The sequence below is a fragment of the Crocuta crocuta genome, unplaced genomic scaffold (assembly GCF_008692635.1).
Source record: "Crocuta crocuta isolate KB4526 unplaced genomic scaffold, BGI_CrCroc_1.0 scaffold25, whole genome shotgun sequence".
NCBI classification, from domain to species: domain Eukaryota; kingdom Metazoa; phylum Chordata; class Mammalia; order Carnivora; family Hyaenidae; genus Crocuta; species Crocuta crocuta.
Window position 1 is genome coordinate 1,504,262 of NW_027532015.1, and position 17,822 is coordinate 1,522,083.

At 39.7% G+C, this 17,822-nt stretch overlaps 1 protein-coding gene across 1 annotated transcript in view; it reads right to left on the reverse strand.

Moving 5' to 3' along the window:
- Positions 1 to 17,822, reverse strand: part of ESR1 (estrogen receptor 1) — a 256,559-nt gene that overhangs the window by 215,773 nt on the left and 22,964 nt on the right. Inside the window, 2 exon segments of the mRNA XM_077776008.1 lie at positions 5,799 to 5,989; positions 6,593 to 6,610. Coding sequence (XP_077632134.1) covers positions 5,799 to 5,989; positions 6,593 to 6,610 — 209 coding nt within the window.

The following is a 17,822-nucleotide window of genomic DNA, read 5'->3' on the forward strand; positions in this document are numbered from 1 at the left end:
ATCTCACAGGTTCATGGGATGGAGCCTCATGTCAGGCTATATGCTGACAGTGTGAAGCCTGCTTGGCATTCTCTCTCTCCCTCTCTCTCTCTGCCCCTTCCCACTTGTGCTCTATAAATAAATAAATAAATAAATAAATAAATAAATAAATAAATAAGCAAGCACTTTTTTTTTTTTTTTTGGTGTCTAAAATAAGAGTGTGTAAGACCTGAGGGACTTTTCTACGAAGAAAGTGCTTGGCTTTTAGTTCACAATTTATGTCACATTTATGTCTCTTGAGGCCACTAAGAGACATGTGTTTGTTGATTTTCAGGTTCACGACTCTGTGATCTGATTAGTTGAGNAATAAATAAATAAGCAAGCACTTTTTTTTAAGGTTAAAGAGAAAAAATAAAGAGGTAGAAAGAGGCCAATAAGCCTTCTGTTCTCTCAAGACTTATTTATTCAGTTTCCACTGAGCTTTTCTTGGTTTATGCTACTTCAATTTCTGGAATTATTTTCCAGACTTCCTGTTGCCTATGAAAATCCTTCACTTCTCTCTACACATATATCAAATATACCACTTGCATTAATGTTTCTTCTACTGGCCTTACCCAATGAAATTTCCTCCTTCTCTGACATCCTCTAGCAGGTTTTATCTACCATTCTTTTCACTACTTTTTTTTTAAATAGTTTATTGTCAAGTTGACTTCCATATAACACCCAGTGCTCATCCCCACAATTGCCCTCCTCTGTGCCCATCACCCCCAGTCCCCTCCCCCCACCATTCTTTTCACCTCTTGTCATATTCGATTTAACAGAGATGTGCCCTACACTACCAGAGGCACTGGAGCAATAGTCACCCACAGGGCAGACCAGATCTGAAATCAGCTTTCACTGAGCTTACTTAAATTCAAGTTCGGGTGGGAATATGGGCAAGCAGCACCTGGTGCAGACAATCATCAACCAAATCAATAAATAAGAGAACTTCTTTAAGGGTTGAGGCCCTCAAAGAAAACTAAGGGTAATGGAGTAAACATAAAAGAAAAATAGGGGCAAACATTGGTAGGGTTACTTTGGGTAAGATAATCAGGGAAGATTTCTCTGAGAAAGTGATCTTGGACAGAGATCCAAAAGACAAGAAACCAGCAGAGTATAGATCCAGGTGCTGCAAGCAAAGGGGAAAACGTGCTGAGGTCCTGAGGCAGGAACATCGTTGATGTGCTGGAAGAAGAGAAAGAAGGCCACTGTGACTGGATTAGAGTGAAATAAGCAGGACTAAGAGAGGGAAGAGTATTTTAAGCCATAGAAGGGAATCTGGACTTCAAAAGCAGTGAGAGTTTTAAGACCATATGACCTGATTAATATATTTAAAAGATTTCTCCTGCTGTTGCATGGAGACTAGATGGTAGAGGGGCAAGTGTGGAATATGAAGATCAAAGATTTAGTGTTTTTGTATGCATATACTGCTAGTTCAACTTTGAGCCATATCTCTGAAAAGATTCCAGAGATAAAATAGTTAACATAATGAGAGCAGCCTCCACTTCTCCCACATCCTCTGTATTCTTCCAGGCATGCATACATATGTCAAGACAGAAGGTGGCCATAAATAGGAAACTAAACATAAAAACCAATACAGCTTGGGTGAACAAGGGTGAATTCCTAAGTTCTCTTTTACTACAGCTCTACAAAGTGGATGGACCCTGCTAAATGGACTGAAGCTCCTCAGAAAGTCTCTGCTTACCCTCAGCAGCTGTTGAAGGAGCTATCCAGGGTGCTGGAATGTCTCACCCCCTAATGCCTTCTAAGGCCTGATGGGTAAAGCTTATCAGTTATCCTTGTTAGACCCAATGCCCCACTGCCTTGAACCATAACCAGACTCCACCCTGTTACCACCCTGATGTCCTTCTGATCTTATCTAACCTTTAATCCAACACCTGCCTGGACCATGTCTGTTTCATCTAATGTTAATCATCTTCTATATATACATAAGTGAGATAATATGAAGAGGAAGTATAGCTAGTGGTGTACAAATAGACTTGGGACTCCACTGTGCCTCATGACCACTTGAAATGATAGTTTAAGAGAAGCAGTGAGTTAAGTGTAGTCCTTTTTCCTTGAAGCCATACTCAAAGGAGTCCCTGGCTGTTGAACCATTCATCAAATCTGCTTATATAATTTCATCCAAGGTCTCTGCTTACAATGTACCTTAAGAAACACTGATTCCCCACCTGCAATGATTAACAAGTTCCATATAATATCCCATTTACCCCTCCCTTGAATAGTGCCTTTGGCTTTTCCTTAAAAAAAAAAAAAAAAAAGTATGTTTAACTGAAGGCCATTACTCAATTTCTTGAGTAATCAAGTTTACACACTAAGTAGTGGATGAAAATTTGTATGCTTTCAAATCAAACACTTTACCTCTTCAACCAAAACACTTAGAGCACTAGAGTAATCTGATGGATACTCATTTCTAGCTCTTTTCTTAAGTAACAAGAAAAACAGGGACAGCTACAGCATCTTCAGAAGTTTCTACCTGCATGTCAGGCCCTTCACTGTCCTTAAATAGGTTTGAGGGGCAGTGTGACTTATAAAGAGCCAAAGAAGTTCAGTAAAACTTTTTAGTTGCAAGTTATCAAGACTATGATGAGAAAATGAGACAAGAAACCACTAAACTGCTCTTGTATTTCCCTTTTATATGCAGAAACAAATCAAATACATAGAAATGCCATTCAAGCAAAAAGAAAATAAACTACTTTGTTTTTACATAATCTAAGGATAAATACATGGTTCAAGAATGCCTTTGTTTAATCATCTAAGGGTCAATTTTGTTAATTACTATTCACAGAACTCCCCAAACTCCATTTCACCTTCTGGTCTTTGCTCATATGCTCATTCCTATGAGTGAACACCCATCCCCTCTCTCTTCATTTTGCCTCATCTTCCAGACTTAATTTTAAACCAAGAAACCTCCTGACTCACTGCCACCAGAACTGAGTGAAGTTTGGACTCCTGTAACACCCTGCACTCACCCTCATTTTAGCACTTGTCAGACTATAATTTGGTTGCCAATTTATTTGTCCAACACTCCCACTATGTTTTAAGGTCTATGAGAATAAGGACCATGTCTTTCCTATAATTGTGTCTCGAAGGCTTTGTACAGTGCTTTGCTTAGTAAAAGTAATCAATGAATAAATGAATGAATAAACTTAATCATGTTAAGGTCCTCCCTAGCTCTAAAAGTTAATATCTCTGCTTCAAATCTATGCTTCTTCCAGAACTGTAGATTCAATATTCATCTCACTTAATAAACCTTATTTAAGTGACTTCATACCATGATAAGTAAGAAGTTTTTGAAGCCAGGTAGAAATTGTACTTTATACAATTTATATACAATATTACATAGTATAATTGATAGCACAATGAAATCCCACCACTTAGTCTGTATATACGAGATGGAGATGAGATATCTATTTTAACCATCAAAGAGCAAGCACAATTTTTTTTAATATTTGAACTTAAGATAACGCCATACTATAAAAACATTTATTTTTATTAGCTCACATTTCCTTCACTATTTTTTCCAAGTGTATTTTCCTTTTTTTCTGTGTTTTTTGTTCTGATGCCTTAATGCTAAGAGACAATACTAAATTTGATGTGAAGGTATATAGTACACTCTTCAAGGCAGAACAAAAGGACGAAAATAATTTGTGAGAATATTGCTATTGTTCTTTCAAGAAAGGTCATTTCTATCTTTAATCTTAGTATATTGATTTTTATAACTGAAAACACATTTATTTTCTTATATTCACTTATTATTTTCCTTATCTTTATCATATAAAAGCACTCTATCTATACTGACTTACTTTCTAATTGTATCATAAGAACAAGTACCTTTGCCTCCCCAAATAAATTTCCCAAATAAACTCCTAATTTTGTGGGATTATGGATTATGTCTTACACATATTTTGATTTCCCTCAGAAAAACTAGCACAGGTACTGAGTAAGTTTTTAATAAACATGAATAGTCAAAACTTCAGATTTAGAAACAATCTATTCCCTTTCCATATATTAAACCGAGGGTCAGCAAATTATGGCTTACAGGTCATTTCTGGTCAGTTCTGCTCTGTTTTTGTATGTAAAGTTTTATTGGCACACACCTATTTATTTATATATTGCCTATGGCCCCTTATAGGCCACAATGTCAGAGCTGAGTAGCTGTAACAAAGACTGTATGGCCTGCAAACCTCAAAATAGTTACTATCTGACCTTTTACAAAAAAAAAAAATTACTGGACGCTGCTCTAAATTATTTTTACAGATGAGAGAACTCAGTGTCAGATAAGAGACTTGTCCAAGTTTGTTGACATATGAACAAGTTTGATGACATGCGACTTTGGCTCAGGTCACAATCTCAGTCCATGAGTTCGAGCCCTGCATCAAGCTCTGTGCTGTCAGCACAGAGCCTGGAGCCTGCTTCAGATTCTGTGTCTCCCTCTCTCTCTCTCTCTCGAAAATAAACATTAAAAAAAATTTTAAATACAGTATCAGCTGATAAAACTAAATAATCTATGTTGCTTCAACACATAGATATATGTATAGATATATGTGTATATATTTATTTATATATGTCTTTGTGTATACATATATATGTAAACAAAAATTTACTATCAGAGAATATCATTAATTTTAATAATAAATCCAATAAAAAAGTCCAAGTGTTATAATATATTTCTAAAAGAAGTTGAAAATAATAACTGTCAGAAAACTGCTTTTAAAATGGACCAAAACAGGGGTGCCTGGATGGCTCAGTAAGTTAAGCATCGACTTATGCTCAGGGCATGATCTCACAATCCATGATTTTGAGCATCGGGCTCTGTGCTGACAGCTCAGAGCCTGGAGCCTGCTTCGGATTCTGTGTCTCCCTCTCTCTCTGCCCCTCCCCCACTCTTGTTCTGTCTCTGTCTCTCAAAATAAAATAGAGACATAAAATAATTTAAAAATTATAAAATAGACCACGACAGTTATTTCAGCTAACCTAAACTCCTATAAGATTGCTATTCCTGTCGGACAAAGGAAATTTAGCATAAATATTTTCAGTAGTAAAAATGAATGGTATTTCCCACAGGGCATCCTCTAAAAGATAATAATATAGACACTATAATATAGACACAATAATATAGACATTTGGAGTAAAAATGAATTGTAGCTGGCAGAATAAATGAGAAGCTGCACTTGGTAAACCATGTACAAGAGAAGGATCAAGCAGACAGGTGAATGAAATATTACAAGCAAATACTTAATAACTGCCTCCACAGATAATATGTCCCCCTATTATAAGTCACAAGCTATTGAGTCTTCTCATTTCAGCAAAAGGTCATATCATCCACTGAGACAACAGAGATGGAAGAAGAGCGAGAGAGGAACAGGTTAAATGAGAACTGGTCTGGAGCAAAGATCAGAATAGAACACATCCCTGAGCACTGCCAAGGTGTACAGACAATTAACATTACACAGCACACTCTCAGCCTAGTTACCTGCAACACATGAACACCCACCCGCCACCCACCTGCAGGGTTGCCCAAGACTGCTTGGATCTTGCCAAATGGAGGAAACGTAATTACTCAGCCACAACTGTCCTGGTCTTTGTCAACTCTTTCTCCGGAGATCTTTCTTTTCTCCATCTTTCTACCAGAGATACTAGTGGACCTACTAGGTATTAGTGTTATTCTACAAATGGCTGCTCACATGCCTTCCTTCTTCAGTGGCTTCCCCTCTTGGGATTAAAACTGGAATAAGTCGTTTTCAACACACTATTACCTTGAATACTTCTCTTGAAGAAGGCCTTACAGCCCTCACAGGACCACACTCCATAATGGTAGCCTGAGGCATAGTCATTGCACACCGCACAGTAGCGGGTCTCCTTGGCAGACTCCATGGCCATGCTTCCCTTATCACCGGTACTGGCCAGTCTCTCTCTGCCACCCTGGCGCCGATTATCTGAATTTGGCCTAGGGAAAAAAAAATAGAAAATAAAAACAGTGAATCTATTAACATTAGAAAAGCAAAACATGTACTCTCTTCTAAAGAATAAGAGGCTTGGTGGATGGAGCAGATCCACTTTATTCTGACATTCTGAAATAATGAATCATAATGTAAGCTAATCTTTCATTACCTCTTGCCAGCTGTTGCAGCAAAAGGTGTTTCTCTATTATATTAACCTTGACGAGAAACTGTTTATTGCAAACTTGCTTAAAAAATGGACTGCCTCCACCAGAATGTATTATCCAGAAAATGACAAAAATGAAATTAAGTGGTTTCTAATAGATTTATTCATTTTTTTTTCATGGATTCAAAATTAATGCAGAACCATTAGAGACCAATGCTCATTCTAATTCTAGACACATCAAGAAGCCTCAGGAAATAGAGATAATGTATAAAGCAGCTGGGGCATTTGAAACTCAAATGAACTGATGAAGAACTCTGAACATGTATAGAAAGACAGCAATTCACATTTTTACGTCATTGTTACCATGTAACCCTGGATATCAGTTCTTACAACTTGACTCTAATTTAAGGATGTCATTCAATATTCAATACTCCTTTTTAAGAACGTGTAGAATGAGGGGTGCCTGGGTGGCTCAGTAGGTTAAGCATCCAACTTCGGCTCAGGTCACGATCTCATGATTTGTGGGTTCAAGCTCTGCATCAGGTTCTATGCCGACAGCTCAGAGCCTGGAGCCTGCTTCGGATTCTGTGTCTCCCTCTCTCTGCCCCTCCCCCACTCACATTCTGTCTCCGTCTCTCAAAAACAAATAAAACGTTTTAAAAAAAAGAATATGTAGAATTAGAAGAGCAGAAGAACACAATTACTCCAACCTATAAAAATTTCATAGAGGAAACATATCTCAGAAAGAAATGTGAGAAACAGTCAGTTCCAGAAGAACCAAGGAAATGAAGAGGTAAAAGTTTTAAAGAAGTATAAAGCTTTCAGAAGGAAGATGGACTGATAGTGCCAAATGGGGCAGAAAAATCCAATAAAGCAAGGACTGATGAAGTAGGATCTGACAGAGAGGAACCTCGGCAAGGAGTTTCAGTGGAAGAGTACAGCACAAGCCAAAAGCCAGTGGCACAAAAGTGAATGGGAGAATGAGGAAATGAAAATGGGTGAAGGCCATTCCTTTGTGAATTTGGATGAGAATGAGTAGAGACAGAGATGGAGTGGCGCTAAAGAATAAAGAGATTAAGAAGGATTTTCAGAATGGAAGAAGCTTGAGGAAGCCTCACCTAGACTGAAGGGAGAGGGAAGAGCTGGGGGTGCAGAGAAGGGAAAATCAAGGTCAAGGGAAGTACAGCAGTTGGGATTAAAGACGCAGGTAAAAGGAACAGTATCAACAAAGGCACCTTGAAGAAGACAGAGAGAAAAGAAGTAAGAAAGGGGGCAGATGAGGCAAAGTTTGCACCTCTTCATTTAACCAGGTACAGATAAGAACTTATATCAATCCAAGATTTGCTAGGCATGGGCAACTGAATAAAGCCAATGTAAAAGCATCGAGGGTGTGTGGTCAGAGCCCAGCACAGTGCCTGCTATATAGTTGGCACTCAATAATATACTGAAATAAATTCATAGAATGTTTCAGAGTGTACAGGAAAAAAGAAAAGATATTGAAAGGATAGATGAAGGCTCCTATAAGATAGCATAAAAGAAAAGAAAAAAAAAGAAACCTAGTATGAAATAAAGTGAATTAAAGATAGAATTTCCCCCATGTTCTCTGATTAAAGAAACCCATGCTTGGTGCTTCCATTCCCCACCCAAATAACCAGACCACACTGACTTTTTCACTGGTCCTCTCCTTCACCAGACCTGTCTTTCCTTTTAGCTCAGATTGAATTACCCTTCCTTGCCCTGATTGCTCATTAATACTATCCACAGTTTTATGGCACTGGCTCTCAAACAACATTTGCCATAATACTCACAAAACACCGGCTCCTCGTGTTGAGTGCGTTTGACTTGGCCTGTTTTTTCCATTCTAAATGACAAAGCTCTTAGTTTGACAGCCTCAAATGGAAGTTCTTTATTTTTTAATATCTTTAGAGAGCACTGGCTTGCAGTGTTCAATTCTAGTTAATATTCTTTTGCCCATCTCCTTCCATTTCATCACGATGCTGTTGAACTCTCCCCCCATCCCCAATCAACCTCAAATCTTTATACTGTTTGTTTACCAACATCTTACGCATGATTCAAGTCAGTAGGAGGCAGCTGTGGATATTTAAGTATAGAAGCTTAGTGCCTTTGGGGAGCAGTGTGGTTGGCAAGCATGACCCTGACAGATTCAGCACCTTCTAAATCTTAAGTCTTGCAGCCTCAACCCCTAGCTCGGTATGCAGCACACAGTAGGCATGCCATACATGTTTGCTAAATGAATGAGTGAATATATGCACACGCAAAAGTTCCAAAGTACCCAGCACCCTCCACTCATCCCTGCATAATAAAATATTGTAAATTTAAAAATTGTGATAGCAGCAATAGCACTGCTAGGAATTTACCCAAGGGATACAGGAGGGCTGATGCATGGGGACACATGTACCCCAATGTTCATAGCAGCACTTTCAACAATAGCCAAATCATGGAAAGAGCCTAAATGTCCCTGACAAATGGATCAAGAAGATGTGGTTTATATATAAAATGGAACGCTACATGGCAATGAGAAAGAATGAAATCTGGCCATGTGTAACAATGTGGATGGAACTTGAGGGTGTTATGCTAAGTGAAATAAGTCAGCCAGCGAAAGACAAATACCGTATGTTTTCACTCATATGTGGAATAGGAAACACTTAACAGAGAACCATAGGGGAGGGGAAGGGGGAAAATAGTTAAGGAGAGGGAGGGAGGCAAACCACAAGAAACTCTTAAATACTGACAACAAACTGAGGGTTGGTGGGGGTGGGGGGAGACGGGCAAATGGGTGATGGGCATGGAGAAGGGCATTTGTTGGGATGAGCACTAGGTGTTGTACGGAAACCAACTTGATAATAAACGATATTAAAAATAAAAAAATAAAAGTCTTTGGAGATATAAATAAATAAATACACACATACATACATACATAAAAACTGTGGTAGAATAGATATAAAATTGACCATCTTAATAATTTTTTACTGTAGAGTTCAATAATGTTTAGTTATTCACACTGTTGTGTAACCAATCTCTGGAACTTTTCCATCTCACAAAACTGAAACTTCATACCCGTTAAACAACCTCCCATTTCCTCCTCCCCCCAGGCAGGTAACCATCATTCTCCTTTTTGTTTTTTAAGTATATTTATTTATTTTGAGACACAGAGAGTGAGAGCATGTGCACGCAGAGACTCAAGCAGGCTCTGAGCTGTGAGCCCAGAGCCTGATGTGAGGCTCAATCCCACAAACTACAAGATCATGATCTAGGCCAAAAGTCAAGAGTCGGATGCATAACCAACTGAGCCACCCAGGTGCCTCAATCTTGATGCATCTGACTATTCTAGATAATTCATATAAGTGAAATCATATAGCAGCTGTTGATTAGTAAATGGTTTATTTCACTTAGCATAATGTCCTCAAGGTTCATCCACGTTGTAGCAAGTGTCAGAATTTCCCTTCTATTTTAGGCTGAATAATATTCCATTGTTATATATATATATATATATGTATATATATATAATATTTGTTTAGCCATTCATCCACCAAAGGACATTTGGACTGCTTCCATATTTTGAATAATGCTGCTATGAAAATGGATATTCAGATATCTCTGTGAAAGCCTGTTCTCAATTTTTTTGGATATATACCAATATTTTACAATCCCACCAACAATGCACAAGTGTTCCAATTTCCCAGAATCCTTCCCAACATTTGTTGTTGTTGTTTTTTTCTGTTTTGTTTTGTTTAATAGTAGCCATCCTAATGGGCGTGAGGTGATCACTGCATTTTAAGGTCACCTCTCTTCCCAACCACTTCTAATCCCCACACTGGTAATAATTTATGCCTGTTCGGAACTCAACAGCAGGTTTCTCTTTACTTCTCTTCCGCCACTTGCTACGTTCTTACTTATTCACCTTTGGAACCTCTATTGTTTATAGCATAAGTGCAGACTAGAGAATCAATACATATTGATATCAAATGAATTAATCAATGACTCAATCAATAAAGTGATCATTTTCACAGCATACACGGAATATGCAAATATTGTTTTTAAAAGCAATGGTAAAAAATGGAATAGCAAGAACTCATTTTCTCCAGATCTAGCAGAGATGTATGCAGTCAGCAAAATGCCTTTCATCTACACCTTATCTTTGAGACGTGCCTGGAATACTGAAGATCCACTGCAGACATAGGGCATAAAACCAGAAGGCCTCCAAAAAGAAGAGAAGAAATTACACAGCTATATTTTCTCTCCATAAAGGAACTTTTTTATCCAAGTTGGAAATTCATGTATGTAACATCATCAGGTATCATTTGGCCCAGGCCTGCTCTACGAATGCTCCTAAACTGAGCTGTCATGAAAAATATAATCCAGATCCACATAAAAGACCAGTGAGATCTTCTCATGGGCTGCAAACCCCTGTGGTGCCTTGAAATATGTTCTGGTTTTCCTGAGTATCCATTAGGCCAAGGTAATTTGGTCCTACTGCCTCCAGACCGAGATCTGTGTCCCCAGAATACAGGCTAACTTGGCCTAATCCTCTGCAGTGGAAAGGAACAGAGTGGGAGGCGTCTGTGCCTGGACTCAGACCAAGCCACAATGGTAGGCCAGGCACCAACCTGCGGTTAGATCAGCCCCCAGGGATGAGACTCGTTGGAGAGCCCAGACTCATCTCTTCCTGCTTCCCTCCCCCTGGCCTTGCCCGAATGCATCTGTCAAAGACCTTGCACTTTTGGCTTCATGATTCCTTGGTAGGAAATGCTTATACCATGTTTAGGGCAATCTTTCTTCCTCTCAGTCAGCCTCTCAGGGGCCCTCTGGCTTGTCCTTATTTTCATAGAGCCAAAATTAACTACTCTCATTTTCATGTTCTAAATATCATGAGGTTCTGCCTTCCTGAGAAGAGGCTTTAGAAACCCTAACCTACCCCTTACCTCTTTATTCTACATAAAGATTTAACTAATTCTTTAGCTGAGTTTCTAAACTCTCTCTCTCTCTCTTTGGAAAATTCTTATCCCTTTCTCACTGAATTGTCACCGGCCTTCTGTAGTTTCTCAGCTTGGGCTCTTTCTCATAAGATTCAGGTAAGCAGTTGACTAGTTTGCCAAGTTAGATGTTCTTCAGCCTTACAGGTATGTTTAAAGATTCTCTGACAACAAGACAGAAGGGTCAGTGAAAAATGAAGGGATGTTCTGTCAGTAACTTAACACACTGCAACTCAGAGGCATACAAGTGCTAAGGAACAGAGTGATGGCAGAGAAAAGAACGGCAGAAGCATGAGAGATCAAATAATAAGAGACAGCACCACTGCACCTCTGGGAACTGGAAACTCAACTGACTAGATTCAGTTCCATTTTCATTACATCCATTGACTACTAAATATTTCCCAATGGATGCCCCATATGATTAAGAGAGAAGTCTGAAGGCATTCATATTGGGTCCAGAGAGTGGACTCTCTTGGACCAAGTAAAAACAGAGCATTAATAAAGAAAGAAGATTTAATAATCAAGAAGACTTCCATTAATCAAAAGAAAAGTTTAAAGCTCAATGTAATCAAATACTGTTGGTTTTCCAACCATAAATCATGGTACCGGCCACCCAAAAGCATTATTTCCCTGCTGAGTCAATAATTTTTAAAGTTTCTAGAAGAATTTTTGGTTTCTAGAAGAAATGTTTTTGCAAAGCTAAATTAGAAGAGCCAATAGATATACATTCCCTAGAGATGTGGGATAATTAAGTGGGATGTGGGATAATTAAGTATCCCTCGTGGGATAACCTCATGAGGCTCAAATCCCCAAATCAAGTCCCCAAAGTTATGTGTACCCATGGTGCCTTACCCTTTTTCTTGATGGCACTTGCCATAATTTCCAGTCTCATATTTGAGTGCTTATTGACAAATCTATGTTCCCCCTAATAAACAGTAAATTCCACGAAGGCAGGGATCATGTCTCATTTGCTCCCAATTTTAACTGACACACGAGGTCCTTAATAAACATTTTGCTAAAAGTGTCTCTTTCATCTAATCCATCACCAAATTATGCCAGCTATTTCTTCAAAACACCATGCCCATCTTCCTTTGCATTCCTTGTTTTCATCATTCTTGCCTAATAAATAAATAACTTTACATCTGAATTATTAAAAGTAGTCTCCTGCCTCCCACAAGTCCTCAAACTCATCCTGCCAGCCACTGTCAAAATAATGGTCATAAAATGCAACTTCTATTTTTCAAAAACTTCTCATTACATGTATCTGTGGGTCATTACCTTTTTTTTTTTTTTTTTTTGGTGTGGGGAGGGTGGTCAGAGACCTATTTGCCAATACAATGAAGACTCTGAAACTGTCTTTTCTAGAAACCACATATAAACAAACCCTCAAACTTCTGCCTATAATTCTAGAGGAACTATAAACTTGGAAAAGAACTTTTAAAAATCATCAACCTATAGAACTAAGACCAAATTCTTGAATTCTCTGCTCCAACCAGTATTGGTCTCTCTACAGCTCCCTGAGCAAAATTTTATCAACTCCACTTCTGAGAAATTGTTCACACTATATTTCCCACAGCCTCTGCTTCCCATCATCCATACATATCTCATCTGTCATAGAAAACTGGGCTTTAACTCCTCCATCTTCTATGAGGTTTATGAGTATTCCAATTCACACCGGTTCAACTTTGAACTTCTACAGCACTTAAAGTCTTCACCACTTCTCTTGACACTTATAATCTCTCTGGCAACTAACTACTCTACTTCTATTTCCTTTGCAGTATTTTCTTCCTTTACCAGGCTCCTAAATGACAATGTTCTCAGGGTCCTGCCCCCAGCCCTCTGTCATCCTTAGTTGACATTTTTTCTTTGTCAGAATCTTAGCCATGTGGGTGACAACACCTAACTGCCATCCCATATCCCTCTCCTGGACTTCAGATGTTGATTACACACTTTGCAGCTCCTCTTGAATCACCCAAAGAAGCCTCAAACTTAATGTGCACGCAACTAAACTCAAGATCTTTCCCAAAAAGCCTATTTCTCTTCCTGCATTCCCATTTTGGCCCAAAGGCTCTAGGATCCAACCAAGGCAGTCAGGCGTACCATTCCCTCTGCCTGGCCCCTGATTAACTCCTATTTACCCTGCAGCCTCAGCATGAACTTAATTTCCTCCAGGGAGCTGAAGGTCCAGGGACCTTCAGACCTAGGTTATATGCGCCCTGGACTCTCCGTAGTGGAATAGCCATCTTTTCACTCCCTGTGATAATGTGATTTATAATAAATATATATTTGGTCACTGTCCCACTTTTTGCACAGAGCTTCTAAAACCCCTGGAAATTCCTAAGTGATGAGAGCAACAAAGGTGTCTCTTGTATGTTAATGAGGTTTTGGACCCCACCTAAGGGTGAGGGCTGGTTGCCAGGGAAACCATCTTATATATAAAGGGTTGGAACTTTCAGTCCCCTATGCCCCCCCCATCCACCACCTACAGCAAAAGGAGGGGGCTGGATGTTGAATCAATCACCAGCGACCAATGATTTAACCAACTGTGCTTATGTAATGAACCCTCCATAAAAACCCAAAAGGACCCAGTTGAGAGAGCTTCCAGGTTGGTGGCCATATGGAGTTGCTGAGAAATGGGGGCTCCTGAAAAGGGCACTAAAGCTTCACATCCCTTCCCCACGCCTTACCCTCAGCATGTCTTCCACCTGGCTACGCCTGACTTATCCCCTTCTATAATAAACTGTTGATCTAGTCAGTAAAATGTTTCTCTGAGTGATGTGAGCCACTCACTCTCCATATTAATCAAATCCAACAAGGGGTTCATTGGAACCTCTGATTTATAGCTAGTTAGTCAGAAGCACAGGTAACAAGCTGGGCTTGTGACTGGCATCTGAAGTAGGGGCCGTCTTATAAGACTGAAGTGGGTCTGATGCTATCTCCAGGTAGGTAGTGTCAGAACTGAGTTAATTGCTTGGTGGTATGCTAAACACACACACACACACACACACACGAGTCAAAGTCACACTTCCCTGTTTAAAACCTTTAGCAGCCTCCCACCACATCAAGAGTAAAATTCAAAACATGCAGCACAATCAGTGTCTTGCCTGTCATTCCAACCAGGACTCCTCACACTCCTTCCCTGAGCCCCGAGTTCCCAGAGCTGAGTCATGGCTGCTCCCAAAAATGCCAAGCACCTCCATTCCTACGAGTCCTCTGTGACTTGCTCCCAACTCCATGTAGTTCCTCACCTTATCAAATGCCTTTTCTGACCTTGCTAAAATAAAGCTTTTTAAAAATTTTTTTAACGTTTCTTTATTATCGAGAGACAGAGCATGAGCAGGGGAGGGGCAGAGAGAAGGGAAGACACAGAATCCGAAAAAGGCTCTAGGCTCTGAGCTGTCAGCACAGAGTCCGATGCGGGGCTCGAACCCACAAACCACAGATCATGACCTGAAACGAAGTCAGACACAACCAACTGAGCCACCCAGGCACCCCTAAAATAAAGCTTTTTATTACTTTCCACCCCCTCATACTCATTTGTTTATTCCTTATAGCACTTGACTACCCAACCAAATTTTAATTTATTATGTGTCTTCCCCACTGAAATGTAAGCTTCATTCCTCAGCACCTTGAAGGGAGCCTAGGATAGAAACAATGGTGGAAAACACAAGTGCATAAATGAATGCTGACACTATGAACCAGCATCTTGCTATGCTCTATTTAATGATCTATCTCACCCCATGCACCATCACCTATACCATGGCAAGACTGTGGCTACCTTACCTACCATGTCACCCAGTGTATGCTCAGCAGCAGTAAAGTGGACACACGGTAAAGTGGTCAATCAGTATTTGCCATCTGAATGAATGTACGGACATGGTGAAAGTATTCCCAACTCCACACCTTCACACTCCCATGTCGCAAACCTGTCCTCCACCCCACAGCAAGAGTGATGGCTCTACCCTGCAAAATGGACCCCTATGTGAAATCCTTCATGACTCCTCAACATCTATGATAAGGCTTCTTAATCTTCTTTGGAGGTGGGCCCCAAGAAAATACCCCACTTACAGAAACACAGATTTTACTTATAATCTTAGGGTATTCATTGGCCTCTGACGTGCATGAATGGTCTCCCCAAAAGACGTCAGACTAAGACCTCCCAGCCTACAGAAGAAACGCAGACTCTGTAGCACAGCCATTATGACCTGGCCACTGTCCCATCTCTGGCCCTCTCCCCTCTGTGATAGTTAATTTTATGTATTGCCTTTCTCCAACCAAGCTAATATATCTCTGGACCTTTGCTTCCTTTCTTGGCCAAAAGGCATAATCTCCTGAGTGAAAATCTCACTCAGGTAGCAGCCACTGAATTTCTCAATAGAATCAACATGTGCTCCTAGAATATGACATATGTAACTATTTTGGAATGGCCATCGTCATCATATGTGGTCACTGTGAATTTCCAGGAAAGAGATCCTATTACAGTCACCTTTACTTCCCAGTTTCCAGCAAAGTACTGACAAATAGTATGCATTTGATAGTCACCTAGGGAATGGGTAAAATTACATGTCTCATACCGTGTGTCCTGCCTTCTCAACAAGGCTGTAAGGTTTCTTAAGAGTATGGAAACTATATATTTTTAAAATTGCTTTTAATATTTATTTATTTGTGAGAGAGAGAGAGAGAGAGTGCTAGTGGGGAAGGGGCAAAGAGAGAGGGAGACACAGAATCCAAAATAGGCTACAGCTCTGTGCTGACAGCATGGTTGCAACTCACAAACCACGAGATCATGACCTGAGCTGAAGTTGGACACTTAACCGACTGAGCCACCCAGGTGCCCTGGGAAACTATACTTTAAATATTTTCTATCACCACCAAAACATCTGGTATGGTATTTTGCACAAAGAATGTATCTAATAAATACTTACTGAATAAATTAACTAATAAAGAATTAAGAACAACTTTGCAAGAGGCATAGTTGAATCTGTTACAATAGAATGCTGTAGGGGCACCTGTGTGGCTCAGTCGGTTAAGCGTCTGACTTCGGCTCAGGTCATGATCTCATGGTTCATGGGTTCGAGCCCCACGTCGGGCTCTATGCTGACAGCTCCAGAGCCTGGAGCCTGTTTCAGATTCTGTGTCTCCCTCTCTCTCTGACCCTCCCCTGCTCACAATGTCTCTCCCTCTCTCTCAGAAATAAATAAAACATAAGAAAAAAAAGAATGCTGTATCAAGATGAGAAGCCAATTTTTGATGCGTGCGTGTGTCCCAACACACATACCATCTGATAGTGGGTTCTTGTGTACTTTTCTCTGCTTTAAATATAAATATGAATATGAATGGGCATAAGTTACTAATGGTTTGTGCCTAAGATCAGAACCTACCTGTATGTGAACCTACCTATCTATGAAGATTTGAATTTTAATCTCTACGTATTTTCCATGGTAGTAAATAAACATTTGTCTTTTTAAAAAAGGACAAGTTGATCTAAAATGGTAGAGTCCAGAAAGGAAAAATCCTGAATCTTATTTTTTAGAAAAGCTCAAGTTAACAGAGTCCTGGGTTAAGTTTGGGTAACCCATTAAGCCATGTCATAGGTATTTTCTGGGCAAGTGTTTTAAGCAATTTTTAAGTATTTTAAGCAAGCTAAAAATTACTTTCTGGGTGACAAAAATAAGTCCTTCCAACTTCTGGAAACCAAAGACTCTGGTCCCTTTATGCTGCTCATCTGAAAACTTATTCTCTTGCCTCAAGTTTTCATTTAATGAGTGTAATTGCTGTTTGTATTTGTTGTGTCTTCTAGTTGATTCTCAGAGGCAGCTAATATTCTTCCCTACAAGCTAAAAAAAGAAAACTTCTTCCAAAACATGACTTGTGATACATACAGTTCAATGTAGCTCCAGGAAATGAGCGAGGGAGGGAGTTGTAGCTGTCTCAGCTTCTGCCCCAAGTTCAAATCACACCCTGGATTTCTGCAAGACCAGCACAACCCTTGGCCTAAGGAGATAAGAGGAGCTAGGGGAAAAGGCAAGCAAAGTTTCACACTACAGTGTGGCAGGCACTATTTTAAGTGCCTTACGTATAATGAATTCCCTTAGCCCTCAAACCACCCCAACCAGTACTATTGTAACTGCAGTTGTTTTAGGAATGAGGTGACCAAGGTACAGAGAGATCAGGCAATCCGGCAAAGTCATACAGTCAGGCAACAGTGGAGTCCAAGAATCCGGCACTCTGTCTGATCCCAGAGCCCGGACTCCCACCAGAGAATGGAATCCTTGGGAACTCCACCCAAAGGCCTCAAGAGCCAAAGCCGGAGTGTGTCACGTGTTCTGGAAACAAAATCATTACCTCAGATATCATCCCTAATCTCATAAATAATAATCCCATTTGAAATTGCCCACAATTACTTATTGCAAGGCCAATAATCCTTTTGTAAGGGAAAATGCTAATTCAACTTCTAGTAAAATGTTGAGACTCCAGAGTTAATGGAGCTGACAGTCACACAGGAGAATAGTGTGGCGAAAGTTTGGATATTTCCTTAAAATATGATTACAGAAAATACGTATTTTAACCCATAAACAAATGAAAAACGATGTGTTGTTAATGTTTATATATGAGTTCTGAAATTCTTTATGCACAAGAACATTAACATTTCACCATTCGAAATGTAAGGCTCTCTCTAAA